We start from the raw sequence: 25978 nt of genomic DNA on the forward strand, positions 1-25978 counted from the left end.
GAAGTTGTTCTAAAAGCAGATGAGGATTTGGGGGAAATTAATGCAATATACTGATGACTTAGAATAAAAAACGTCCATCTGCTAGAAAGTTCCAACTCTGGCAAAGATGACTCAGATCTGTGTGGTAATGTTAGTGGATGATGGCTGCTGTTAAAACTTTTTATTTGTAGATGTGTAAGACATGTCTGCTAATCATATACGGAAAAATATACACATTACAAATGGTCAAATTCCTTTTTTATTTCAACAGTGAAAATACTTATTTTTCCTCAAAAGAGCAAAGCACATTTCTGGCTTACACAAGAAAGAATATAAGAAGAATTGGGGTTAACATTTTCCAAGTTGTCTTAGTGAAACAATGTGAAAAATAAATCTCTTGGGGAAGAAAAAAATAGACAAAAATTTTCCAGTTGACTGGAAAATAGAAGGTTTTCCTTTCTTTGCATATTTGAAAGATTCTTTGTAAATGAAACATAAAGCTAGTCCTAAACAAAAGCTTGAAACAGTTAATTGCTCTGCTGTGATGCAAAACACTCTTTATTCTCCTGATCTGTTTTATGAGCTGAAACTGTAAAATTTGAATTCTGAAAATTGGGTTTTTCAGTCCCTAAATGGTTTGATTAAAAAAAAAAAGTTATTTTTTCTATGCTATCCTGCCTCTTCTTCCAATAATAAATTATAGTCTTAAAACCACGAAGCACTTGAACATAGGCTTAACTTTAATTGTATCCATAGTCATTTTTTCAAGAATGCTTATAAATTTGGCTTAGAAATTCTGTGCACATCTGTAACTCTCTTTATAAAAAATGAGTCTTTTTTTAATTTCATTGTGGCTTTTAAATATAAGTTGATAATTAAAATAGATACTGTAAGAGAGATATTTTGGGTTCTTTCATAACATTACTAACAGCCTATTAATCTTCCTTCTTTCTCATGAAGGATTTTATCAAGAAAAGCCGAACATCAAATGTTGAGTCTTTTGCCCTTTGTACAGTTCCAACATTTGTTTAATGCCAGTTTTCTCCTCAGGGGAATTCAGCATGTGCTAAAAATAGGACAAGATTATCTAACTTTGATTTAATATAAAACCTGAATATATAAATGATTTGCTTTCACTTTATTAGTATATTTGTTTGTTATTGCTACTAGCCCTTTCTATAAAGAGATAATAGAATAATAAAGAATCCATGGAGACACATTTCATGGCATGGAAAAATGAGAAGAGATAAAACAATTAACATCTTTGTATTTTAAGATGCAATTAAACATGTAACATGGTAGAGATACGTAAAGAAATTAATTTAAAGTATAATTGAAGAAAATACATTCTCAATTATCACATGCTGATTTAATGGACTTCAGGCTTGACAGTACCAAGTTCGCAAAGGCGAACCTCACAGAAATACATAGACTCAAGATCATTTTTAGTATTTCAAAAAATACTTCTGTATTTGTTTAATTACTTGGGTAATAATGTACCACCAAAATTATACTGAAAATACATTATTCATGTATGTGGAAGGGCCTCACTGCTTAAAGCTTTTGTCTGATAGCCTGAATCTGTCTTGTTCATGGACATGTCTTCAAAACATAACTACAAAACTATAAATGACTAAATAATATCAAGGAGTTGCTGAGTTTGATCAGCCTGGAGTTTAATTGTCGATGCTGTCTAATAATTTAATTGCCTTGCTACAGAGACAAATTGTTCATCTTTTTTACATAGTAAAACTTTCCTCGATGTAGCAATTACCTGTTGCTTGAGAGCATTTTTATTTTTGAATGGAAGTCAAATAATGGACATCTTCAGGGATGTGTTAGATGCTTCTCTAGGCCCAGTTGTTTTATCATAAAAAAGTTACTCATGCTTAAAGTCACTTGGAGTTTTGAGATAAAATAAGGTTCATCAGTGCTGTAGGCATCAGTATGAGTGTCATACCTGACTTTCAGATGCACTACCTAAAAAAATGAAGGTTACATTTTCCGGTTGTTTTTTTTTTTTTTTCCCCCAGTATGCTTCATAGCTGCTTTTTCTTGAGCTATGGAAAGTCCCTTTTGACTGTGACTTATTGCCGAACTGCTGAGCTGTCCGAAGATATTTTCAAAGGAGATTCCCAGCCCAGCTCTCAGACTGTAAATTTCAAAGTAAAGATATGTGTATAAGCAGACTGGGGCTTAGGAGCAAGCCCCAATTAGAGACTGTAATGGAAGAGCTTCCCGTAGTCTTCTGCCTCCAAGCAGAGGCATGGCAGATCTCGGTACTCGGAGAGAGAGCAGAATGTCTAGACAAAAGTCATGGTCCTGAAGCTCTGCCTTTCCTTTATGCTATTCCTATGGCTTACAGAATTAGAATGAGATTTTTATTGGAGTTTCCTACTCTGAAGGAAATCATACATAAAAATACGTGTTGACATGCATGCTACCGCACAAATTATTTACAAGTTAGATCTCAGCACAGCATCTGAAAAGCATCTAATTCCTCAGCCATTGCTTCCAAGAGCTTCATTGCAGTCACTCATTGCAGTTGGTCTTCATTCACATCAAACCCCAGAACAGTCACTGCAAAGGTTTCTTAAAAACAATTAAAAAAAATTGGTTCTTGCTTTCCTTATGGCCTATAGGGATGCCCTAGGGTGTAATGAAGCAACAGTTGTTTTCTTCAGGAAGACCTACCTGGAGTAATTAGCTGGAAGAAAAGGGTGGTTGTAGCCACCAAAAAAAAGATGACTGAGTCTTCTCACTGGGATAAATTTTATGAGGTTACACACTTGTATCACTTCTTGCCTGTGGGACCGTAAGTATTGCAAGGAATATTTTAAGCAAAAAACAACTGAAGCAAAATAGTCTGGTGCTTTTCCAAGTGACTGACCATGAGGCTGATGGCTAACCTTCTTTAGAAAACCAGTTACCTACAAGTATTTCGTCCTAAGGGAACTTTGTATGCATCTTTCATGAAGATTACACAGCAAGTTCCTAAGAATTCTCAATATAGCCACACAATATGGATTCCTGTCACAGTCTCAAGCCCTGCACTACAAACTCCATTAAAATTAACTTCCAAACTCTCAACTTACAGGACATAGTATTTTTTTCATCTCAGTGAAAGTATGTTGCCTATTTGCCTATTCCTTGCTTAAGGAAGAAGGAGTGATGTCTCCTGAGGAAGATCTAAGTTATACACTAAGCCAATGCAGTAGCTCCATGAGAGAATGAGGCTTGGTTACCAAGTTATTAGTCTTACTTCAAGAGCACAGATGTGGCCATGGTGGTAGAACCAAATGTTCTAAACAGGTATCATTTTTCTAACATTGACTAGGCCTCAAGAGGAATAAAGCCGTATATACAGAATCATTTAGGTACAGTCAGGCAGAGCTCAATAAAAAGGGCGGTGTTGGACTTGGAAATTCACGCTTATCTTTTGAGGGGATATGTAGATCTACTGATACATGACCTTCTGTCTGCACTTTCTCAGCTGCTGCAATGTGGATATCTTTACCTTGGCCAAGATTCAGAGTATTCAGTGGCATATTCCCAGCTAGCCTCTGTTTAAAATTACTGCCTTTTCAATTTTGAACTGGTTAGTTGAAGTGTTCTTTTTCAAAGAGTTTCTAATACTTTTGTAGCCACTTTTAAAGACTTTGAGATGTGGAAGATTGAAAACAGTATTTTTCTTTCTGCCAGATTCCTTCATCAGTAATTTGAACAGAAAAAGAGGCTCCCTCAAGAAAATCACTAAAGTCTATGTCAGCACTCCTACAAATGAACAAGCACCATAGATTTCTCACATGGTGGCTTAGGAAACTCTGTTCTGTTCATTTCTGTTATGAGTGGTTGTTTTGCTCCCATGCTTTCCAAAAAGACTTGGTTTATCATATCTACTGTAGAGACTTGGAAAGCCCTCCTGTGGAGACTATCTGACATGAGGAGTCCTAAAATTAAGACTTATGGTATAGACGTTTTTCTTATTAATGGAATTGAATCAAAGATCTTGAACGTCAAAATGGACTATATTTAACCTACTTTCAAGTGGAGATAGGCAGCAGATGGGAAATAGTGCACATTTATGGATCCATCAATAATTCATCACTGTTGCTTATTACATAAATATTTAGGTATGCAAAGTGCAGGAAGTATGCTGACATGGAGTCCTGAGCTTTCATCCCCTTGACACATGTGGGGCAAATACATCAAATGACGATGTGAGATGGCTTGCTCTTGAACTCCAGTGTTGTAGCATTAACTTTCAAGATTTAACCAAAATTAATATCAGTAAGATAGTACATTTGTCTGACACAAAGATCAGGTTATCCTGTCTTTTAGAGCTGACCTTGATAAAGAGACTGTAAAAAATATATCATCCCCAAATCAGTGAAAGGTGTTAATCCTCGTAGGGTATAAGGGACATGCAAAACGAAAGAAATAACAGAGGGTTTCACTGTCGGCAAATATTGGTTGAATTCCAAAACCTCCCAAGTTAATCTCTCAGTGAATACATTTCAGCAAGTTCCTCCGTGAGAAGTTAATCCTTAAGTATATATACTTAACAATGATTAATACTATTTATGATTTATCATAAAAGTATGGTACTGTACATGATCATGTTGAGATTTTACTGCTGTGTTGCGGAATATATGTTGGAGAGAAAATTTGTATACTAGAAAAGAATGAATCTTTTTAAATGAAATTAATACCAACCCTCATCCAAACGTTGGTCTGCTGGTCTTGTGCCTATGGCAATGGAACAGGTTCAGCTCTCAGCTGTGCTGCAGACTTCCCATGTGGCCATAGGAGAGTCATTAATTTCCCTGGTCTGAATTAATTGCTGGTGTAACTCCATTGTAGTGGGAAGTTCAACAGGAATTAATCTGACCTTCTGTGCTTCCAAAACTCATCTATTAAATAATAATACTTTCCTGTATCACCAGCGACTTTTTTTTTTTTCCTAGTTGTTTTGATATTAGAGTGTTATGAGTTTCCTAAGTTACCAATTCAGGAAAGTCTTTAAGGTAATCAAATTGACTCCAAAAAATTCTTTTGCCTTTAGTTATATATTTGCAACCAGGTTTCGTCCTACTTTTTATCTGCTTTTTCCATATGCGATGTCCAGAATTTATTTTTTCTTGGAGAAATAGCATATATTGAGATTATAAATTTTCTAGTAAATTGAACAAATTCAAAGAAAATTCACATGAATTAGCTGTTAGACAGTGTTGTGCTGTTGTGTGAAGTAGCACTAAAGGAATAAACTACTGTTGTCTTTCATGCAGGGATGTTTACTTGCCAAGTGAGCTTTTTTGTTCACCCAATGAAAGCTGCAACAGATGTTTTAAACTCTATCTTTACAGTTTTAATTGTATTTTAGGTAATTCTGAAGGATATATGATCTTAATACATCAAAATTTCTGTAAAAATTAAGTAGTTTTTTGGACTTTCTTAAAGCCATATTCTGGTTTGCGTCACCCAAATACTGTGCTAATAGTAATGTTTTCAAAAACAGTCTCATCCATCCATGTATTCATCCAGTTAAGTACTGACTAGCATTAGAAAACAATTCAAGCGGTATCCAGAACAAAGGCTGACGTACCATTACATTTTTTTTAGGACTTAAAGAATTATCTTCAGTATTAATTAGATGATTTAGCTGTATCAATTATTTAATTCTAGTATCACCACTGATTTCTTTATCTTACATTTACCTCCATTTTAAAGTTGTGTTGTTTGATCATTAGCGATTTTAATATCGGTTTCACTAGTTCAGCTTTAGTGATCTGTAATCTCAATTTTCTTTTGGTTTACTGCTTGCAATAAAAATGTATAAAAGGAAGAGTGAGTAATTTCTTTCATTAGGTGACTTGAAGCAGAACCAGTGAGAATCTCTGGTGGTACAAACCAGTTCATGCAGAAGAGTGATGAGTGCCGTGCAAATCAACCATTTGATTCCCATATGGAGCAGTAACTTGTTAGGGTCTTGGTTGTTGATGTGTATTTCATCTGCAGCAAAACCTCACTGGATCCAGACTATAAAAGACATTGAAGCTGCTGTAGAGGACACCTTATACTGGGATTGCAGAGCAAGTGGGAAGCCCAAACCATCGTATAGGTGGCTGAAGAATGGAGACCAGCTGTCAGTAGAGGTAACATTCTGTTTTGAAGAACATGATGATATGTAAAATTAACAGTACCTCATACAACTACAACAGTTCACAAAAGTTATGTAATTAGTCACGGGAAATATTTTAAACTGTTTTTCATATGTTTGTCAAGAGCATCCAGATGAAAACTTCCAAAGCTGCAATACCAGAAACATAAAGACAAATTATGTTGTACAAAAGTATTCCAGCTAAATGGAGATTTAAAAGCGGTGATAGAACCATACAAGTATCTTTATCAATGATCTGGATGACGGGATCGTGTACACGCTTAGGAAGTTTGCAGATGACACCAAGCTGGGCAGGGGTGTTGATCTGCTTGAGGGTAGGAAGGATTTACAGAGGGATCTGGACAGGCTGGATCGATGGGCAGAGGTCAACTACATGAGGTTGAACAAGGCCAAGTGCTGGGTCCTGCACTTGGGTCACAACAACCCCATGCAACACTACAGGCTTGGGGAAGCGTGGCTAGAAAGCTGTCCGGCAGAAAAGGACCTAGGGTTTTTGGTTAACAGCCAGCTGAATGTGAGCCAGCAGTGTGCCCAGGTGGCCAAGAAGGCCAACAGCATCCTGGCCTGTATCAGCACTAGTGTGGCCAGCAGGAGCAGGGAGGTCATTGTACCCCTGTACTCGGCCCTGGTGAGGCCGCACCTTGAATCCTGTGTTCAGTTTTGGGCCCCTCACTACAAGAAGGATGTTGAGGTGCTGGAGCGTGTCCAGAGAAGGGCAATGAAGCTGGTGAGGGGTCTGGAGCACAAGTCTTACGAAGAGCAGCTGAAGGAACTGGGGTTGTTCAGTCTAGAGAAAAGGAGGCTGAGGGGAGACCTTATTGCTCTCTACAACCACCTGAAAGGAGGTTGTAGTGAGGTGGGTGTTGGTCTCTTCTCCGAAGTAACAAGCAATAGGACAAGAGGAAATGGCTTCAAGTTGAGCCATGGGAGGTTTGGAAGGGATATTAAGAAAAATTTCTTCACTGAAAGTGTTGTCAAGCACTGGAAAAGGCAGCCCAGGGAAGTGGTTGAGGCATTATCCCTGGAAGTATTTAAAAGACGTGTAGATGTGGTGCCTGGGGACATGGTTTAGTGGTGGACTTGTCAGTGCTAGGTTAACGATTGGACTTGATGATCTTAAAGGTCCTTTCCAGCCTAAACAGTTCTATGGTTCTGTAAATAACTGTATAAGGAAAGATGGGAGAAGGAAGTTAAGTTACACATTAACAACCATAAATGAGGGATAGAGAACTTAAAATGATTTTGTTATACTTGCCGTTAGCAGTTCATTAAAGGTGGTAAGAAAACATTTTCAAACTTAAGGACACCACTACTTGAAGTAAAGAGTGAAATAGTAACAGCAATGTAACACAGGTATTTGCTTTAATACAGTTGTTTTTAATGGAAAGTAGTGCATTTGGTGATAGGGAAAAGAGGTTGTACTTAGAAGGTGAGATACTTGGTCTCCCAGATCAAACGCAGAAAAGTATCTGATACCCATATTGATTTTAATTCTCACTGCTTCATTGGGAAAACAGCCCAGTTCAGGTAATCAGGAATATAAACTAAGGGCACTATCCCATTGCAGGAAGGTATTTTGCCCTTGGACAGTGCGTTGTACGCAATGTTGGCACTCACAGTTGAAGAAGAAAGAGCAACTGCTCAAGTGAATTCAGTGGATGGCTATGAAAAATGATCCAAGCACTGAAAAACATTTCTTACCATTCAGAGTGCTATAGTTATATGCTCACTAAAAGCAATGGCAGTGTTTTGTGGACAGGTTAAGTGAGGGAGTACAAAATCTCATCTCAGTGATTTAAGAGCATTGTTACCATATCACACAATGTCACTAAGGTAATGCGCTTTTTACCTCAGTAAGTACAAAAATACTTTCTGTCATTCGATCTTCCCATTTTTCCACTTTTGAGCATTGGTGTCCTCCCTTTTGGTGTTGTGTAAGGGCATAAGCGTGACTTACCCTATTTAAGGGCTGTAAACTATAGGATTAACTCTTTGAAAGCTGCTGCTGAGGAGACATCAGAAGAGGAGTTCTCTGTATGTCGTGATCAGTTGTCTTCAGCTCCTTCACTGCAGTAATCCTTCTTCATTGTGTATCCCCTCCACAAAAATCTCTTTCTGGGGTTGCTCCACTTAGCTCCCCTTCTCCATAAACAAATCTTTTGTAAGGAAGAGTAAGAAGAGCAGCTTGGGGTGCTAGAGGATGAAGACATGGAGACGCAGGCTTGTTCCTCTTTGGGGCTGCTTTTGCCCTTTGCCTAACTGACTGAGCTCCCTGCAATAAATCGGGAGGGGACCTGTCGAGGAAGGACCTGAGCTGAGCTGTCCTGGCTGCCCATAGATAGCCGGAGTCACCCTGCAGTGGGGCCAACTGTAAGTACACGCCCTTAAGAAACGGCAGAGAGTGAGCACCATTGCCTTAGGCCTGGTGAGCCATGGCCAGATGTAAAAAAACAAACAAACAAACCCCACCCCACCCCACCCCCAAAAAAAACCCCAAAAAACAAAAACCACCAAACAGAAAATATTTTTGAGCATATAGTTTGTTCGTTTGTTCTTTATTGTTTCTCTGATTTTCCCCAAAGGAGAAGCTCCTTTGGTTATGTTGTTGCTTGTTCCTTTTCTCACCAGTTCGTGCCACTCCACCCTTCAAATTAGTCACTTTTTATAGTAATTCATACCGCTTTCCAAGAATAAGCAAGATGAGAAGATCCCTATACTTCAGTAGCTGTGTTGTCTCTAAGGCGCACTTAAATATGTGGTTTTCGTTTAATGACTGTTAGAATTTTTTCTGCATACTATTATGGAGAGCTCATTAGCAAATGGCATGTGTGAAATCTCTAAATAGTATGAAATGCCAGTGCCATCTGTATAGTTTGGATACTCTGGTCTGTCATGAGGACCCTAGTATGATTTTGTCCATATTTCTGGGGAAATTACAAGCGTATTGAGATTGCAAAGCCTCTGTGAAACTGAGCAAGTTTGACGAATCGATTTCACACACTGTGTTGCCAAGTCTCCATTTTGATCACTGTTGCCATACCATGATGCGGTCATATCACTTATTTTAGAACTGTTCTCGTGGTTATGCTGTTACATTTATCCCATTTATTGTATTTATGCTGTCATATTTATATTTCTTACTAGTTTTAAATTTTTCACAGGAAATATATCATCAATAAAGATTTTTTTCTTAATATTCAGGGAAGGATCCAAATTGAAAATGGTGCACTTACAGTATCAAATCTAAATCTGACAGATTCTGGCAGATACCAATGTATAGCTGAAAATAAACATGGTGTCATCTATTCGAGTGCTGAGCTCAGAGTTGTAGGTAAGATTTTCCTTTTTCACTAAAACCCAAACCTCTTTCTCCACATCCCCTTCACCTGCTTCGTATTCCACCTCATCATGATCTCAAATTTAACTCACGTGCTATCACTGACATAAGCATTTTTGTCAACCTAATACCTTTATCTGCAGTGCCAAGCAATTGACTCATCTGCTTCCAGAGGATTTGCAGTCCAATCATTCATTGCTTTAAAACAGAACACAGCTAAATTATTAATCAGGGGGAAGAGCAGAGATGGGGGCTTGGACACAGGCCTGAAGATGAAAACGGCTCACGTGGTCTGGAGGCTGCTGCTCAGCTGCGCTTGCCTTCTGCACCGCGGCTCCGGTGCTCCTGGGGGAGCCATGTCATTTAAAACCAATAGGCTGCTCTTGTGTGCAGCCTTTCTGGATCGAGGGGACAAGGGATTGTCATTCGGTCATTCAAACTGTGTGTGCTTGAATGGTGACAGCCATTTGTTTGAGGGAGACGCTGAACTTGTGACTGCCTTATGCACTCATACGCTTGTGAGATTTCTACCTCCAACATAGACTGATTTCCAGACTAAGCCTGTAAGAACAGTGTGTTTTGGGGACATGAGTTATTTCCTTTCTATTGTTAAGATTGCAGGCAATCAGCAGACTGCTCCGTCAGCTTTGGTCTCCTAAAATACTGCATTTCCTTTTGAAGTTCATTGTTAGTATAGGTAGAAGCTATGTGCCTTTTCTTAACTGTTAGTTAATGCAAACTATACCCCTTCAGGATGAGCTGCACTGTAATTTTGTGTCATCTAACATATCTGATCTGACATGCATTCTCACATGAAACTAGAAGACAACCAGTTCCTTGCGTTTTAATGAGGCTGATGGTGTTGACCGTCCTCCCTGGACTTACACAAGTCATCTATGCTTATATTCAGCAAAGCGTAAAGTTAGGCGTGTGCTTCGCACTTACTGGGTTCAGTGAGCTTCAGCTCACATGAAATCGGTGTGATCTTCTGTGCATGCTTCGTTAGGTGACATACTCTGCACAACCGAGACCTTTACTTTTGTAACATAGGAGGAGAAACGCGTAATTGTCCAATAGAAGATCCGTTTGAACTAACTAGTTAAGGGTTTTAATTATGTTTGGAATCTGCAAAGTGTCACATAAGTGCTAAATAGTAGTATCATTAATATAAATAAAGGTGCTTTATTTCACTGTTGCTATCCCTTCTGTTTTAGCCTCTGCTCCAGACTTTTCCAAGAATCCAATGAAGAAACTGATCCAGGTTCAAATGGGCAGCACGGTTGATTTGGAATGCAAACCCAAAGCTTCCCCTAAGGCCAAATGCTCCTGGAAGAAGGGAGGTGAGCAGCTACACGAAAATGAAAGGTATCAAGTTACATTGGTTTATTTGTTTTAGTCTTACAAAAAGCTTGTTTATGTGTTTTTATGCATAGTGTCATCTGTAGATCTAAATAGTTATAAAGTCTGTCTACCTAGGCGCGTCGTTTGGTTGGGTCTTAATTGTTACTGTGTCTGAACACTGTAGCTGTGTATTGCTTTCTTCAAGGTCAAGGGCCAGATTTTATTTGCAGTGTAATGTAGAGTTTGGCCTGATGTAGAAAGAACCAGGTACTGATAGAAAACTGGAAAGACAAAGCCCATAAAAGAGTACTAAAAGCCTTTCAACAAGATACTCTGAAAATGCAGGCAAGGAGGCAGATCAGGCATATTACAGCCATGGTGATAATGTGGCGGGGGGGGGAGTTAATAATTGGGGGATCCAGATAGCAGATGAAAACAGGAAAAGAAAATGAGAATACACTTTCAGGTTCTTTTCAAGCAACCATGAACTTTATCTACCAATGGTAATGTATATTGCCATTGCTTTAGTTCTGACATGGTAGTGGCTGTGTTTTGGTGTTAGTAATTCTCAGTGGAGACTCTCTGTTTCACCTATATCCTCAGTTACTGCATCTCTCCAACATTAGGGATTAAGCTTTCTGGTTTAAGTTTCAATATTTGCATAGACCAGGCGTTTCAGGTTGCGAACTGGATCAGGAAAAAAAACCCTTGGATGAAAGGTGTAATTAAGATAGTTACATATCTGATTTAGCATGAAACTAGGCGGTTTGATACTTAGGCTATTCCAGCTGCAGCACTTCAGCACTCAGTACAGGCTGTAAAAACTCTTAGGAGCAGAATAACTATTTGGGAGGTTAGTTTGCCTTGAGGTCAGCCTTTCTGCAGCTAGTTGCTGGAATATCTGAGTTAGTGACAGACTGTGGTCGCAGCAGCAGCTGCAGAAAGGCATAGGGTTTGCCTGGGAGCAGTGAGGACAGCGTGACTGCGAGCGTTCCTCTTGCAACACTCTGGTATCACCATGTACTTAGCAGGATGGTTCAGGGACAGTGGTGTTGCGGAAGTGTCCAAAAGTCCAGACACGAGACTGAGGAAACTGAACTTTTGTTTTTTAAGAATTGCCTTGGCAGCATGTTGTGATTTCATGAACGTACCCCTGCTCCTCTTTGTGTTAGGTTTTACAAAGCTTAACCTATCATTGGGAAGGTATTTCTGAACCAGGTGAAATTCTTCTAGTCCTATTCCAGTAAAACACCATGTAGCGGTTTTGTTTTGAAACTTCTAAACGCAGAAGGTGCTACCTGGCAGACCAAAACTTTTAGAAACTGCGATTGAGACCGTTATTTGCTCCATTGTTAGGCTAGAGCTGTCTTCTCGTACCCAAAAAGTTGGGACGCTTGCTGTCATCTAGATCTGTGCAGCTCCGGCTCCTTCTTCACAGGGAACACAATAGTTTTCATGTGTTCAGGTGTTAAGTGTTGTCAATCTGACAAAAGATCAGGCACCTCTCATCATAGAGCTTGACACGGTACCACAGAGTCGCTAGCCGGCTGCATGCCTGCAAGCAAGCAAGCAAAATCTCATTCAAAAGAAGCCTAATAGGTTTTTCTTTCTATGTGAAACCTCCCATCGTCTTGTAAGGATATAATATCACATTCATAAATAAGTCTGTAGCACAGGCCCACAACTATCTCTAAAATTTATGTGAAACCTGCTACTTTTTGATGATCCTCATTTGTTCTTATTTTTATGGTCACTTTTGTAAAGCATGTACACATGTGCGTAGCACTTGATATTCTCAATTTAGGAAAATTCCTATTTTTTTGTCCCTGTACTATTTCCATAAAAAGGCAGGCAGGAATGGCATCCGTCCCGTTCCTGCCTGTCTCTTGTTGAAGCTACCTGTCATCAGCCTTCAGGTAGGTTTGATTCATGATACTCAAAGCTGCCAGGCATGCCTGGACCTTGCAGGGCTCCACACACGTCCAGGAGAAGAGCATTCCAGCCACCACTTCTGCACTGCTTTGTGAGCTTTCTGTCTGAATAGGCAACAGATCTGGTCTTAATGGTTGCTTTGGCTTGCCCTTCAAAAGCAGTACCCACGTGGTGATGGTACCAGGCTAAAGAAAGCAATGTTCAGTTTCTGAAAATGTATTGAGCATACATGATGCTCCCTGCTTAGATTTATTATCATAAATTACGGCTTTTGGTTCTGCAGAGAGCAGGTATTTCCAAAATAGGGCCCAAAGTGTCTCCTACTATATTTTTCACAGCACACTGTAAATGGCTTACAGAGGAACCATAATAATGAGCCAATAATCCTGAATTAACCTAAATGAAGTACACTTGCCTTCAGAGAAAAGCAGAAATTCTTTGCAGAAAGCACTGGTGTTCGTTACTGTCTGCTGTGAATAATTGCAATTCATGAATTTCTTGCAGTTCCACAATTCTTGCACTTCAGGAGAGGGTTTCCAATTAGCAGTACATTTTTCACCCATTAACTACATTTCTAAGGGAGAAGTCTGTGGGTGTCTTTTTTTAATTGCAGAAGAAGGGAGGAATGAGTTCCCAAAAGGGGAAATCCTGGCCGCAGAGGTCCAGCACGCTCTTTACATAGGAGAGGTAGGGGCAGCAGAATGAGCTTAATTACATGTGGAGCTCAGACCTACGGTAGGGTTCAGGCTCAGAGGGCTCCTTAGGAGAGACAGAGACTGCGACTCCCCTCCCGTACAATTGCCATTTGCTTATAAAGAGCAAGCAGGGTCTTCAGAGAGTGCAGCAAGGTATTTCATCTCCCGCAGTCAGTTCCTGCAAGGGAACAGCTCTTGCACTATTTCCCACATGGATAAATACATATATAGTTTCCCAAATCTGTTTTCCCTTGAGGAGTTAAAATCATCTTCTTGTTGGTTTTGGTAGGTCTGCTTGTGGTGTAGTGGAGTTATTCAGCGTTGTTAGAGAACGGGGACAGTGTAATGTTTTGTTTTTCGTGTAAATGTACACAAGTGTTGGAGCGTGTCCTCTTCCGAGGATGTGCCAGCACACTCCACCACCAGCACTCTGATACAGATATCGTGGTTAGACCACGCTACTTTGGGCTGTGCCTGAACTGGGAAGGCTTCCTGGAAGGCTTAGAGAGCAAACATGGCTTAGCATAAGGGTGGAGCTTGTCCTTAGTGTCAGCTATAAAAGTGAAAATGTCACATAAGGTGCAGTAACATGGATAGAATTGATATATTTTAAGAAGACTCTCACTTGAATAATAAAAATGAAGCACAAATACTCCATTATTTCATTGAATTCTTAATATTTTGTCGTTGAGAGAGCTTATGTTTTGCTGGAGGTACTGACCACATTACTTTAGTAAAGCCTGAAATATTTTCATTTTGATGGCACTGTTGCTTGCATTCTTAATTTATTTTTAAATGGTGCTGCTTTTTCAGTATGTAGAAGAGTTGGATAATGACTCAGTAAATTTTAATCAAATGAGCTGAATATGATATGTCTTGTGGAGGGAAGAAAATATAATTCAAAATGGATTCATGAGCTCTGGACTGGGAAATCACTCATTGAAAAATGCAATCTTGCTTCTTGTTAGTTTTGCAGTCTGGGGGTTTTTTGGTTTTTGTTTGTTTTAGAATATCTTGAATAAAGAGAGTTAGACAGTGAAGAGCAGTGGAATGCAGAGAGAAGTGGAAGCATAGGGGTCACTGTAGAACATGCAGAAGGGAAGACGGAAAATGGGAATTAAATTAATTGGGTACCAAAGGAAGAAATGCTTCCCACCAGAATGCAGTTTTAGACCTTTGAAATAAATAATTTTGGGTGACATAATGAGCATAATAATCAAGAATTCTCTTGTCATTGATGACTGCCAGATCAAGTACTGAAGGCACCCAATTACCTGGCACAGGCCAGTTTTCACCCCACGTTACGGTTACAGTGTGTACCACCACACTGGGAGCAGCTTGTATTTAGGCTGTTCTTTGCCGACCATCTCATCAGGCCTTTAAAAAATTTCTCTGAAGTATATTTTATCGGCAGTCATTAAGCCCCACCCAGGTCTTGTTTATGCCAAATGAATCTGGAGCAGCCTCTACTGACAGCAGACCATATTTCCCAGGGTCTCCAGGTAGAGCGAGCAGAGGATGCAAACCATAGCTGCCTTCATGTACCACCTTCTGTCTTGAAAGGCACCTCTGTCTCCAGATGGATGAACTTTTCTTTTTCTTTTATCCTCCAAAAGACACTTGATGCTAGTTTAAGTCATCAGAAACAGAAGACGTACCAAAATATGCTGCAACCTTAGATAACCCCTTTAAAGAGTTCCTTAATTTTTTTATGTATGTATATGATTTTAATTGATATATAGTACTAGACAGTTGCAGCATGTTGGTTGTATTGGGTCTTGTGCTCCTGGCTCAAATATCTCACTGGAAACAGATTAGTACAAGGGATTTTGAGATCATGTGGAATAGTATTTCATCTGTAAACAAATCCACCTTTATTCCAAGATGTTTCTAGATTTACCAAGACTAGAAAAAGATTAAAAGATGCTGCAAACTTCATCTTCACTAGAAGACATTTCAGTACAATTCTGTTAAAAAACCCTCCAGTTTTAACATCTTTAAGTGTGGCGAAGTGATGTCAAATTAAGGGGGAAAGACAGGGGAGAAGTAATTCCTGATTAAAATCTTGGATGATTCTTAGAAGTATCAGTTACTAGTTTCATCTTCCCTAGAGTTTGAGTTAAGTATTTTTATTTTCTTTTGCATTACAATTTGAAATGCTGTGATGTGGAAAGTTATGCATTTGCTTACCAGTACTTCAGTAGGAGCTTGGGTTTTTTTGCTGGCTGACTTGTTAATTAATCTGGTTTAATTCAGTTGGAATTTGATTGATGTATACAAAGGCGGTTTTGACCCACTTTTCCACTGTTCCTTTGTACTAAAGTGTTATGAACTGGAAAGCAATGTTTGTGTGTATTCATGTCAATAAGGATCTCAAATAGTTGGCTTTTCCAGTAAATAATCTGACAAATAGAAAGGCAGTGATTACTTAGTTTGATTATGTCTGTTATTTTAGTAATAAAGCATTGTCACAGGAAGATGAACAAATTTGCATTCATTAACAGTTTCATTAGCGACACCAAGTTTCAGGTGGCAGCCTTGTGGTCTTGGATCCTGAGGTATATGCTGGCCCTTGTGTATGTGGTTGCACGGCACCAACAGTTCAATTTAACAGGGTTTTGGTGAGTAAGGTAATACTATATAAACCTGTAGATAATACTGTCCCAGTTCCCTAAGAAGTAGGTGTGGGGACAGTGAATGCAGAATCGCTTGAATACTCTTAACGTTACAGAACCTGAAGTTGACGGGTCTTGGATTGGCATCCTGGAGCATGACGTGCCCTCTAGTCCCAGATGATATTTATGTCAACATGTGAAAACATGAAGATTTGATGCAGTCTGTAATAGTAGTAAAATATCAGTATGAGAAGTACATACGCTCATTTCACAGTTGTATTTCTCCATGGTCGGTTAGGACTAAAATAACTAATAACAAATGATCTCATGAATAAAATCTGACACACTGGGCGGAATTGATGGAGAATGTAACCCCACTGAAGTCCCTCAGCTGTCTGGAAGATCTGTAATGCCAAACACATGCTCCTAGTTTGGGTGGGACAGGAAGACTCTCACAGTTTTACCAACATGGGCCTCTCAAGTCAGGAACCCTGAAGTTGATTAATCCCTCTCCCCATTCTGCTGACATCAGTCAAAGAGCATAAAAGCATAGCCATGAGTTAAGACATTCTAGGTTATTTTTTTATGCCATTCCTTTGGCTACTGGAAAAAAAAAGAATCTTCTCAAGGATTCATTTCCTACAATTTTGCTCAAGAGTTAGCATGAGATTATTATTTTATTTCTTGTCAACGACGCTTTGATCTGATGACCCGTTAGGTCCTAAATTGGTCTCCAGTTGTGCAAATGAGTATGTGCCAAAGCGTTATTCTGCCAGATATCTCTATTTTACAGGGCTAAAAGTTTCTGCTATTTGCCAGTGCATCAAAAGTGTGCAGGTTGTTGAAAATGGAATTCTCTTTGCAAATTGCTGGCCTTCAGCAAAATGTATTGGAAAAACTCTTGTACGTACAGGGAATGCCAAAGGATGTGTTATTTTTTTGTGTTAGAGATCTAGATCGCTTCCTGGCAGCAGGCCAGCCACAGTACATTTATTTTATCACAGTGTGTGAATATCTAATAATTTTAAGTATACTAGAAGCTTCAGTTTGTCTAAAGTTTCAGCAGCAAGGGGTAGAGCTATTTCTGGGTTTAGTGTTTTCATAGGCTGCGCTGCATTTACTGTTTTGTAATTGAAAAAGTAAAGCATTTATCTTTTTAATTTACCAGTACATATTTTACTTTGACAATTTTTTCTAGAATTGATTTATTGTTGGTGGTGTTTTTTTTAATTCTCAAAAAAACCCGTGATTCTTAATTATATCTTGGTTTTAATAAGCCTATTCCTTAATAATTCTAAGCAACCTTCTTGCAGATAGCTCAGAGCACTCTAAATGTGATTCGTTTCAATTAAACAACAGGCATTTTCTGGTTTACGCCCCAATCCTATTTTTTCCTTTGTTTGATCTCAGGCTTTGTCAACACTGTTGGGTTTTTATTTGGTTTTGCATTTTTTTTACTGGAAACTGCTTCGAAATAGACAATGCAGTACAAGCCTTTGCAAAATATGCAGATAGCTAGAAAGTCCAACAACGCAATATCTTGCTTGCAACCATAATTGGTATATTTTAACACCTTTTATTGATGTTATTTTAATTACCTATAATAGGTATTAATCTTGTCTTTAACACATTTAAAATACTTATAAGCCATATTGTAAGATTTAATTTATTTATACATGTTCTATCTAATATAAAGTGCAGTCAAATATTGCTCAGGAATTTTCCAAAACAACTTAATGAGCCTGAGGAAGGTCAGCTGTGCTCACACTGATGAAGCACAGTATATGTGCTTCATATATACTTAAAAATATACCTCAAAGGCCGCACATTGGCTTAGGTACCTCAGTACCCTTTGGAAGATTAAAAGATGGTTAAAAGATTTAAACTGATTAAACTATCTATTTATAACTCTCTTCTCCCCCACATAAGATGCTTTTGTCTGTCATTCTAACAAAGTGACCTGTTATCACGTACAGTTTGCATCTGTTAATTCCATTATTTGTCACCTTTGCCCAAAGGAAATGTATTTCAGCTGCAGCGTTGGGCATTGCAACAACTTTTTTAAGAAAATACAAAATGCAATTCGGAGTAATTAAGAAAATCAGTTAAAAGTGTGCTTATTTCTAGAGTATGTTGCATTGTAAAGGGCTGCGTAGTATCAGTGCAGCTGTGGAAGGAATCCAGACTCCTGCTTTCAGATGTTTAAAGTGCAGTCTCCCACGGGGCCTTGAGGATTTGGTGAACTTGCTGGTAAGGGAAAGGAGCAGCATAGCTACAGAGCCACGACAGACTCCCACCGCCATGCTCTGCGGTTAGTGAACATGGATTTGGAGGATCAGCAAAGTTAAGGGTGAAGGGTCAAAGCACTGAACCCATCGAAGTCTAGAGTTACATTCTGCTGCCCTTATTTACCAAATTAATTATTCTCTGAAATAATGGATTCAGACACATTGCTTAAAAAACAACAACAAACAAACAAAACAAAACAAACACCCCCCCCCCAAACCCAAAAAGCAAGCAACCAAAAAAACCCCCCAAAATGGTAACACTGTATTATTTATAATATAAATCAATATAAATAATTAATGACAGTGCAGCTTACTGAAGCATATACCTTTTATGGGCCAACTTTTATTTCAGCAGGGTAATTAAATCTGAGGTGGTGCATTCACCAGGTGTGTCTTTGCTGTCCCTGCCTTCAGCCCTAAAAGTCTTCAAGACTTGCCCTGCAGCCAGTCCAGCAATTTCAAGCTTGTGTTACCCTTCATCAGCTGCCGTAGCACATGCCGGGGTTTCACACGGAGGATTGCTCGCACTGAGCTGTTAGATACAGTGCCTGAATGCCAGATGAGCAAGGAACCTGTTCTTTCAAGTGAGCATCCCGCTTATCCCATGCGTAGGACAAGTTTTGAGAAGAAAGGCAGTGAAACCAATCCCCACCTAATGCGGTGGACTTCATCAACTTTTTGTAATATGTATTTAAGTTTAGAGAACTGAATCTCAGTTGGGACCAATGATGGAGATCCATTGATATTATTTTGCTTCAAGTATGTTAAAAAGAGTAGCAGGGGTGTGTATTAATTTTTTCCTGAATAAAGCAGCAGGTTAATAATGAAGTACGTGCAAGTGAGAAGGCAAAACCCTCATGACTCTTCTGAGAAAGGGAAGACAGCAATGTTAAGTTTCCTAACGTTTGCTGCCTCAGCTTCTACTGATTCTGACAACTGTGTAGGACTAATGTGGTTAGAGGTTCACCTGGAGTGTTAATGTTGTTTGCTGTTCTGTTGATTCTGTTTATCTAGATGTGGGTGTTTGGGGCATTTCCAAAATGCCTTCTAGCTAAGGTGCTTGGGGAAATGACAGAAGAGGCTCGCTGTGATTGATTTGGTGCCTTTGAAATGGATTGATGGGATCTGAGCGAGAAACTTTGAAGCTCTTTTGACTTAGGTGTACCAGGAAATGTTGTTTACTTTTTTGTTAATTATTCTGGACATCTTTACATATAGCTGCTCAAGGTTATCTTAGGGAAGACTTGTTAGAAGGTCTTGCATCTAAGGATACGACAGATGGGAGGACGAGAATAAGGAAAGAGGGAGTCAAATTAGCCTTACCTTTACATCCCTTCAGTGCTGTTGTCTAGGATGTCATCTCTACTGTTGGGATGCTGGTGCTCTTCTGTCTGTATCGGTAATGCAAGTCGTCTTTCGTCCACATCTTTTATAAGCACCTTTCTGTTTTGTTCCATGCTATCTGTCCACTAGGTATGATTCTCACTGGTGAAGTTTGTATAGGGTGGAGGGAATCTTCTTTCCTTCAAGTCCTTCCACAAAGTATACCTCTACCATGTCTGCAAGTCACTGCTGCTCAGCGTAGGAGATAACTGAGACAGAAGTCTGCAACAGTGTGAAGTCTCAGTTTGCTTTCTAAAGAAGTGCTGGGTTTCTATTTGCACAGGCTGAATCCTGCCTTATGGAGTCAGTTGTGCAAATGAGCTATTGACTTCGATGCAGCGTCTTAGGCTTGTATCTATGAACCCTGAAAAGTGCCAAATGTGGATTGCTTATGAAAAATACGATTGCATCATCAGGATGATGATATATAGTTATTTCAAAGTTACCATGCAAGACTGCATGAGGTAAACTGCATAATACTGTTGAAAATTTTTCTAGCTCCAATTGGTGCAGCTGCAAATGATGGAGTTAATGTGGGGTTTCTCTCTCACACACACAAACATACCAACATGTATCTATCTGCACATATGCATATCTTAAACATGGGCTCTACTGGTGTCCGAAATGGTGAGTAAGATATGGATGGGTTCAAATTTGTTGTATATTGTCAGGGTATGGCTGCAAAATTTTCAAACATCAGGTTGGTAATTGATGCAATTTGATGTCTCAAAGGTAACAACGTGAGTATTAAAGCATTTTGTCTACAGACCAATGCTGCAACTTTTAAAATCTCATCGTGATTTTTTAGAATCATGTTATTAAAGGATGGAGGACTAAGAATAGCCAATGTGACCAAAGCTGATGCTGGAAGCTACACGTGCCTGGCAAAAAACCAGTTTGGAACAGCCAGTGGCTCAACAAACTTAATAGTTACAGGTAGGTGAACTGCAAACTCTGCAACACAAGTCTGGAGTGATGTGGCATCTGAGTTTGCTTGTTGCAAAAATACTAAATGTGGTGGAAAGTAAAGAGTGTAAGAAGTTATATACTTTATATATAAAGATAAAAGGATATTATTTGTTACAGATCTTTTTATTAGTTGGGAGGAAAGAGACTGAGGGGTTTGCTCTCATTGACCAACATACTCCTCTGATGTGAGGGAGTTCTGAACACTTTCCTCCTCTCTCTCACTTATCTAAATACTAAATAATGCAATTATGCTTTTAAGTTTGGGTTTTTCTTAATTTGTGGGGGAAAAAAATTATGGCAATTAAAAATACTTGAGGTAATTTTATATTCCAATCCACAGTCTGTTTAGCCCTAAGGAACTATATGCTGTTTGCTTACGGAAGAAGATGTGGCAGAAACTCCAGCTGCAGGAGCATTCAGGGACTCCAGGGGCAATAAAATCTAAAGTCTTTCAAAAGCAAACTGTAAACATAATTGCTATTAAAAGGGTTCTTGCCCCTTCCTCTAAGTCATCTGTTCCTTAACTGCTTTCTGAGATACTGGGTTAAAAGGACAAGTGGTCTGTGAAGTTTAGCTGAAGACTGTCTTTTCTCATTATGTTCTTTTTATAAAGATTGGAATAGCTGAAAGATTTTCCAAACTCAGAATTATCTAATATCCTACTGCATTCCATTTCCTATATATCTCATAGATCCAAACAGAATTATTTTGTTCAGTGAATTAACAGCTTCAGATTTTCAGTCTGTGCTCCTAAATGATTCATGCCCCTTTATACACAAATAATAGAATTATATACAAAGGATTTCTAGAATGAAATTTTATTTTTCCATTATTTACAATATGTGAAATTTTTCTCTATTAGTGTGATTCTCGAATAGCAAGCAGCTATTCTTAATGACACTGTTTATGTTCTACATGATATATGGACCCAAATATCCAATGCATTCTACCCTATGTGGATGTCCTTTAGTTTTCAGATTTTATTAGCTCCTTCTCTCGCTCCTACCTCTTAATCTTCCAGTGGCTGCTACTACAGCTTCCTGCTCCAAAACATGAATGTAACTGCCGAGAACCACACACACTCTTGAATGGTAATTTCATTGCATTGCATTTAGCTCTGTAAAGTGTATTGGCCTGTACACAGCAGGTTAAAATTTACCTTTTCAGTGTCGAGTAGCTCCCACTGGTAAATGTGCAAGGACACAATGCTCCCAAAAGAGGGGTCAGGCAGTAGCATTTATAGTCCAGCTGCATAATTTGAAGTGACTGTCATTAATCAGATTTGAAGAACGCGGTAGAACATTACCAGCAAGCAAAGCTCAGCAATACAGGAATACAATAACTGGTATTTCTGCTCTCAACAGAGCCAACAAGGATTACTTTGGCACCTTCCAACATGGATGTCACTGTCGGGGAAAGCGTCGTCTTGCCTTGCCAGGTTCAGCATGATCCTGTGCTGGACATCAGCTTTACCTGGTATTTCAATGGAACGCTCACTGACTTCAAGAAAGACGCTTCTCATTTTGAGAAGGTTGGAGGGGTAAGTTGCAAAAACACCACCTTTTCATTTGCCTTACAGGTGTGTGCAGCACAGGCAGGCTTACTTCTTTTTTCAACATGGTAAAATCAGGATGTTTCCTCTCTTTTGAGCATGTAGCATTTTCTTTTGTGTAGGAGAGAAATCATTCACTCAGCTAGCTTGCTGCCCGTAACCCGTTGTACAGACACCTTGTATTTTAGATCTGAAGTACTGTAAGTTCCTACCTGTGTTTCTGCATTTGGCCCTACACGATCTTCCCCAAGATCACATGAAACACAGCGTGACAGATTGAGGAACTTAGAATCACAGAATCATTAATGTTGGAAAAAGACCTCTAAGATCATCAAGTCCAACCATCAGCTCAGCGCCACCATGCCCACTAAACCATGTCCCGACACACCACATCTACACGTTTTTTGAACACCTCCAGTGATGGTGACTCCACCACCTCCCTGGGCAGCTTGTTCCAATGCTTGACCACTCTTTCAGTAAAGACATTTTTCCTAATATCCAGTCTAAACCTCCCCTGGCGCAACTTGAGGCCATTTCCCCTCGTCCTATCACTTGTTACTTGGTAGAAGAGACCAACACCCACCTCGCTACAACTCAAGCCATGTATCTCATGAAATATTTCCTATGCAGGACGCAGAGGTGATGCTGGAGGCAGGAGTGACATTCATGTTTTTTAGAATTTAGCCTTCTAATCAAAACATGAAAAGTAAAGCATTACGACGGAGAAAGGATGTATCAAGAGAATGAAATCAATTACAACAAAAGGTCTTATTACAGTGCAAGCCATGGCCCAGCGATAACAAAACAAACAGCTGAGCATCAGCATGAAAGTGGCCATTATAAACCTCCATAAAGTTTCCTTTCACATATTCTTGACAGATCTCCTGCTCTAGAGGAGTAGTTGTGGGTTAGACGCTACTGCCTGTGAAACCGTGACACTTCAGTGCCTAACTTTCTTCTTTTGGCCTGTAAAACCACAAAAGATTTAGCATTTAATCAGTAGGCACAAAACACACAGATTGTTCTGCAGTTTGCAATTGATTAAATACAAGTGCATGTGGAGATGATGAGATTTCCTTGTAGGAGCCATGAGATATTCATATATCATGTACATTTTCCCAGAAATGTTTTGAGAATTACAAACTGACCATCTGTCAAGCTGTAATGGGAATGCTCCGATTTCATAGCCCGTTACCTTCCAGTATTGCTATATGGACTTTATTTATTTAGTAATATTTCCGCCCAGCTGGTTGTATATACAAATAGCAATATTAGAAAGGAAAGGTTAAAAACACTCCAAAATCTGAATCTGTCAGTTTTACTGGCTCAATTAAGGTTTTGTAAGCAGATTAGGAAATGCAGTATTTTTTCTCACTAAAAATTCCAGCTTTTTCCTAAAACAAACACAGGCATAATTCCAAATCAAAGCCATGTTTAGGTGTCTTTGAGGGGAAAAAGCATCAAAAAGTAGTTTTTCCACAAAAAATTCTCAGTCAGTGCTGAAGAAAAATCCAGGGTGAGTACTAACTCAGAACTCTGAATCTAGAACGTTTTACTTGGAAATTTGTCATAAGGGACAAAATTAGGGGGGTTTATGGAATATAGACATTTATGGTTTGTTTTTTTTAAACTCCTATTTGTCGAGAGAGGGGTTGAAGCTTGTTAGTAGAAAACTTCATAGGTTACCAAGAAATCCATAGAAATATTTTATGGGCTTTGTATCACATTAAAGTCACTGGAATAATTTCATCCGGAGTTATATGCAGGCCGTGGTAAGTAAATAAGCATAAATACATTCTAAGCCTTCTAATAGTTGTAGTGTATATTTGTTAAAGGAAAATATCTGTGTAAAAATAGCTTCAGCTTTCTTGGTCATAAACATGGCAAAAGGAACATAATTTTTCAATGGATAGATTCTGTGTAATGATGTCTTGGAAGTCCCTGTCACGCGTGCCAGAGGTCTCCGACATGTAGTAGTTAGTGGGAATGTTATGGGACCACCACCTGGTCTTCCAGATGGTTAGGAAAATATAGGATGTAACACTGTCTTACTGCTCTTTTTGTTTGTTAGGCAGATGATTTATACAAAGAGTATGGCAAACCAAGCAGATTCCAAAATTTTGAACAGATTGCCTCTAAACTGTTTCGGGTATCACCTGCTTATAGAGCCCAGCAATGGCTGAGAGCGTTACGCAGTCAGGAGAAGCGAAAGCAATTTCAGCAGCTGTTCATACTGCATGGACTACTCTTTATTTGTATTCTGTGTAGCATGGAGAAAGAAAGGTGACCTTACTGTGTCACCTGGACTCGTCCACGCTGACAAAGATTTAATCTGGCTAGGCAAGAATGTGGATACCGCTGATGGCCTGCGGCCATGGGAGGTGAGGGTGCCTTCTAACTGTAGCTTTTTGCTGCTGTGGGTTTCTGTGTTTTCCCCAGTGCTTTGGGATTCTTCCCCACAATATCCACAAATAATTTAAATGCAGTGTTAATTTTTGGTGCGTTTTATTTCAAGTAAAATTACACAATTTGACAGTCCCCTTTGTTGAGATGTTTTAAATTCAGTTTGCTAAAATAAGTTCATAAAGAACATGATTTGCTTGTGAGTATGCATTGCTACTGTCGGTCATTCCCTGAATGTCCACTTCCAAACAAGCAGATGGATTTTAAATTGCCTTCAACTCAACTTCTAATGCATTGTAGGCAATCAGCACTGAATTGTCCTGCAAGTGCTTACATCTGTGCTTTCATAGAAGACCAGGCATGGTGTTTATACACATGTGGAAGGGAATCAGGCAGAATTGTTTTCAGCTCGTGCTGAATAAAGAAGTGAGACATCGTAATGCCAAAATAATGGGTGTGAGCATGATACAAAGAAAAATAATCAAATGGTTGGAAAGGTTGTTAAATTTTTTTTCTAAGACTAAAATAAACTCCAGAATCATGTCTTCCCCATTCTCCCAAACTGCTGTGTGCCCAAGAATCAGTCATGTGGCCAGAGTAGCTAAAAATACCCACAAAACAGGGTTCTGTCCTCAAATGAAACACTGAATTAAAAAAAAAAAAAAAAAGAAAAAGCTTTTGAAATTTTAAATCTGACTGAGATTTTTTCACCTGGAAAATACAGTGTGAACTGGGATAAAGCACTAGTTCAGCTGACACAAAGGGGAGATTTTTTGAAGTGACACTGGCTACCAAAGGTTTAGTGATGTAGAAAAAAAATGCTATACAAAGAGCCCTACTGTGATATGAAGTTACAGTTATCACTCAAGTTTTATGTATGTTTCCCTTGATTCAGGAGATCAACCACATGCTATGGCATGAGAGAGACCAATGGGGGGAAAAAAATTACCAAAGATTAAATACTCAATGAAGAATAAAGAATAGGACTTAGACTTGTAAAATTGGGGAATTTAGCCCAAAATGTGCAACTTTTAAATAAAAATGTGCTCGCAATAGTCTGTAAAATGGACCAAATTCAGCTTTGTCAGTTGCAGATTTGAACTTAAGAATCTGTGATAACTACTCTTACAATTTCTGTCTACAAGTCAGACTGGGTAATGGCCATCGAAACCGTGCTTTCCTTTTTTTTTTTTTTTTTTTAGGGCATTGAGACAAGTGGGTGGTCACAGGGCACTGACTTTCTTCATGGTTCCCAACAGCAGTCAGGAAGTACATTCCCAGTACAAGCTAACCATGTTGTAGC

General features: G+C 39.0%; 1 protein-coding gene across 1 annotated transcript in view; it reads left to right on the plus strand.

Moving 5' to 3' along the window:
- The window catches only part of LOC309408774 (contactin-3-like), a gene marked incomplete at its 5' end in the record, with an annotated part of 80216 nt that overhangs the window by 42869 nt on the left and 11369 nt on the right, over positions 1 to 25978 (plus strand). Inside the window, 5 exons of the mRNA XM_082004721.1 lie at positions 5998 to 6134; positions 9362 to 9491; positions 10712 to 10862; positions 20560 to 20687; positions 22085 to 22260. Coding sequence (XP_081860847.1) covers positions 5998 to 6134; positions 9362 to 9491; positions 10712 to 10862; positions 20560 to 20687; positions 22085 to 22260 — 722 coding nt within the window. The remainder of the gene's footprint in view (positions 1 to 5997; positions 6135 to 9361; positions 9492 to 10711; positions 10863 to 20559; positions 20688 to 22084; positions 22261 to 25978) is intronic.

Source organism: Phaethon aethereus, assembly GCF_964289735.1.
Source record: "Phaethon aethereus genome assembly, chromosome: 11".
NCBI lineage: Eukaryota > Metazoa > Chordata > Aves > Phaethontiformes > Phaethontidae > Phaethon > Phaethon aethereus.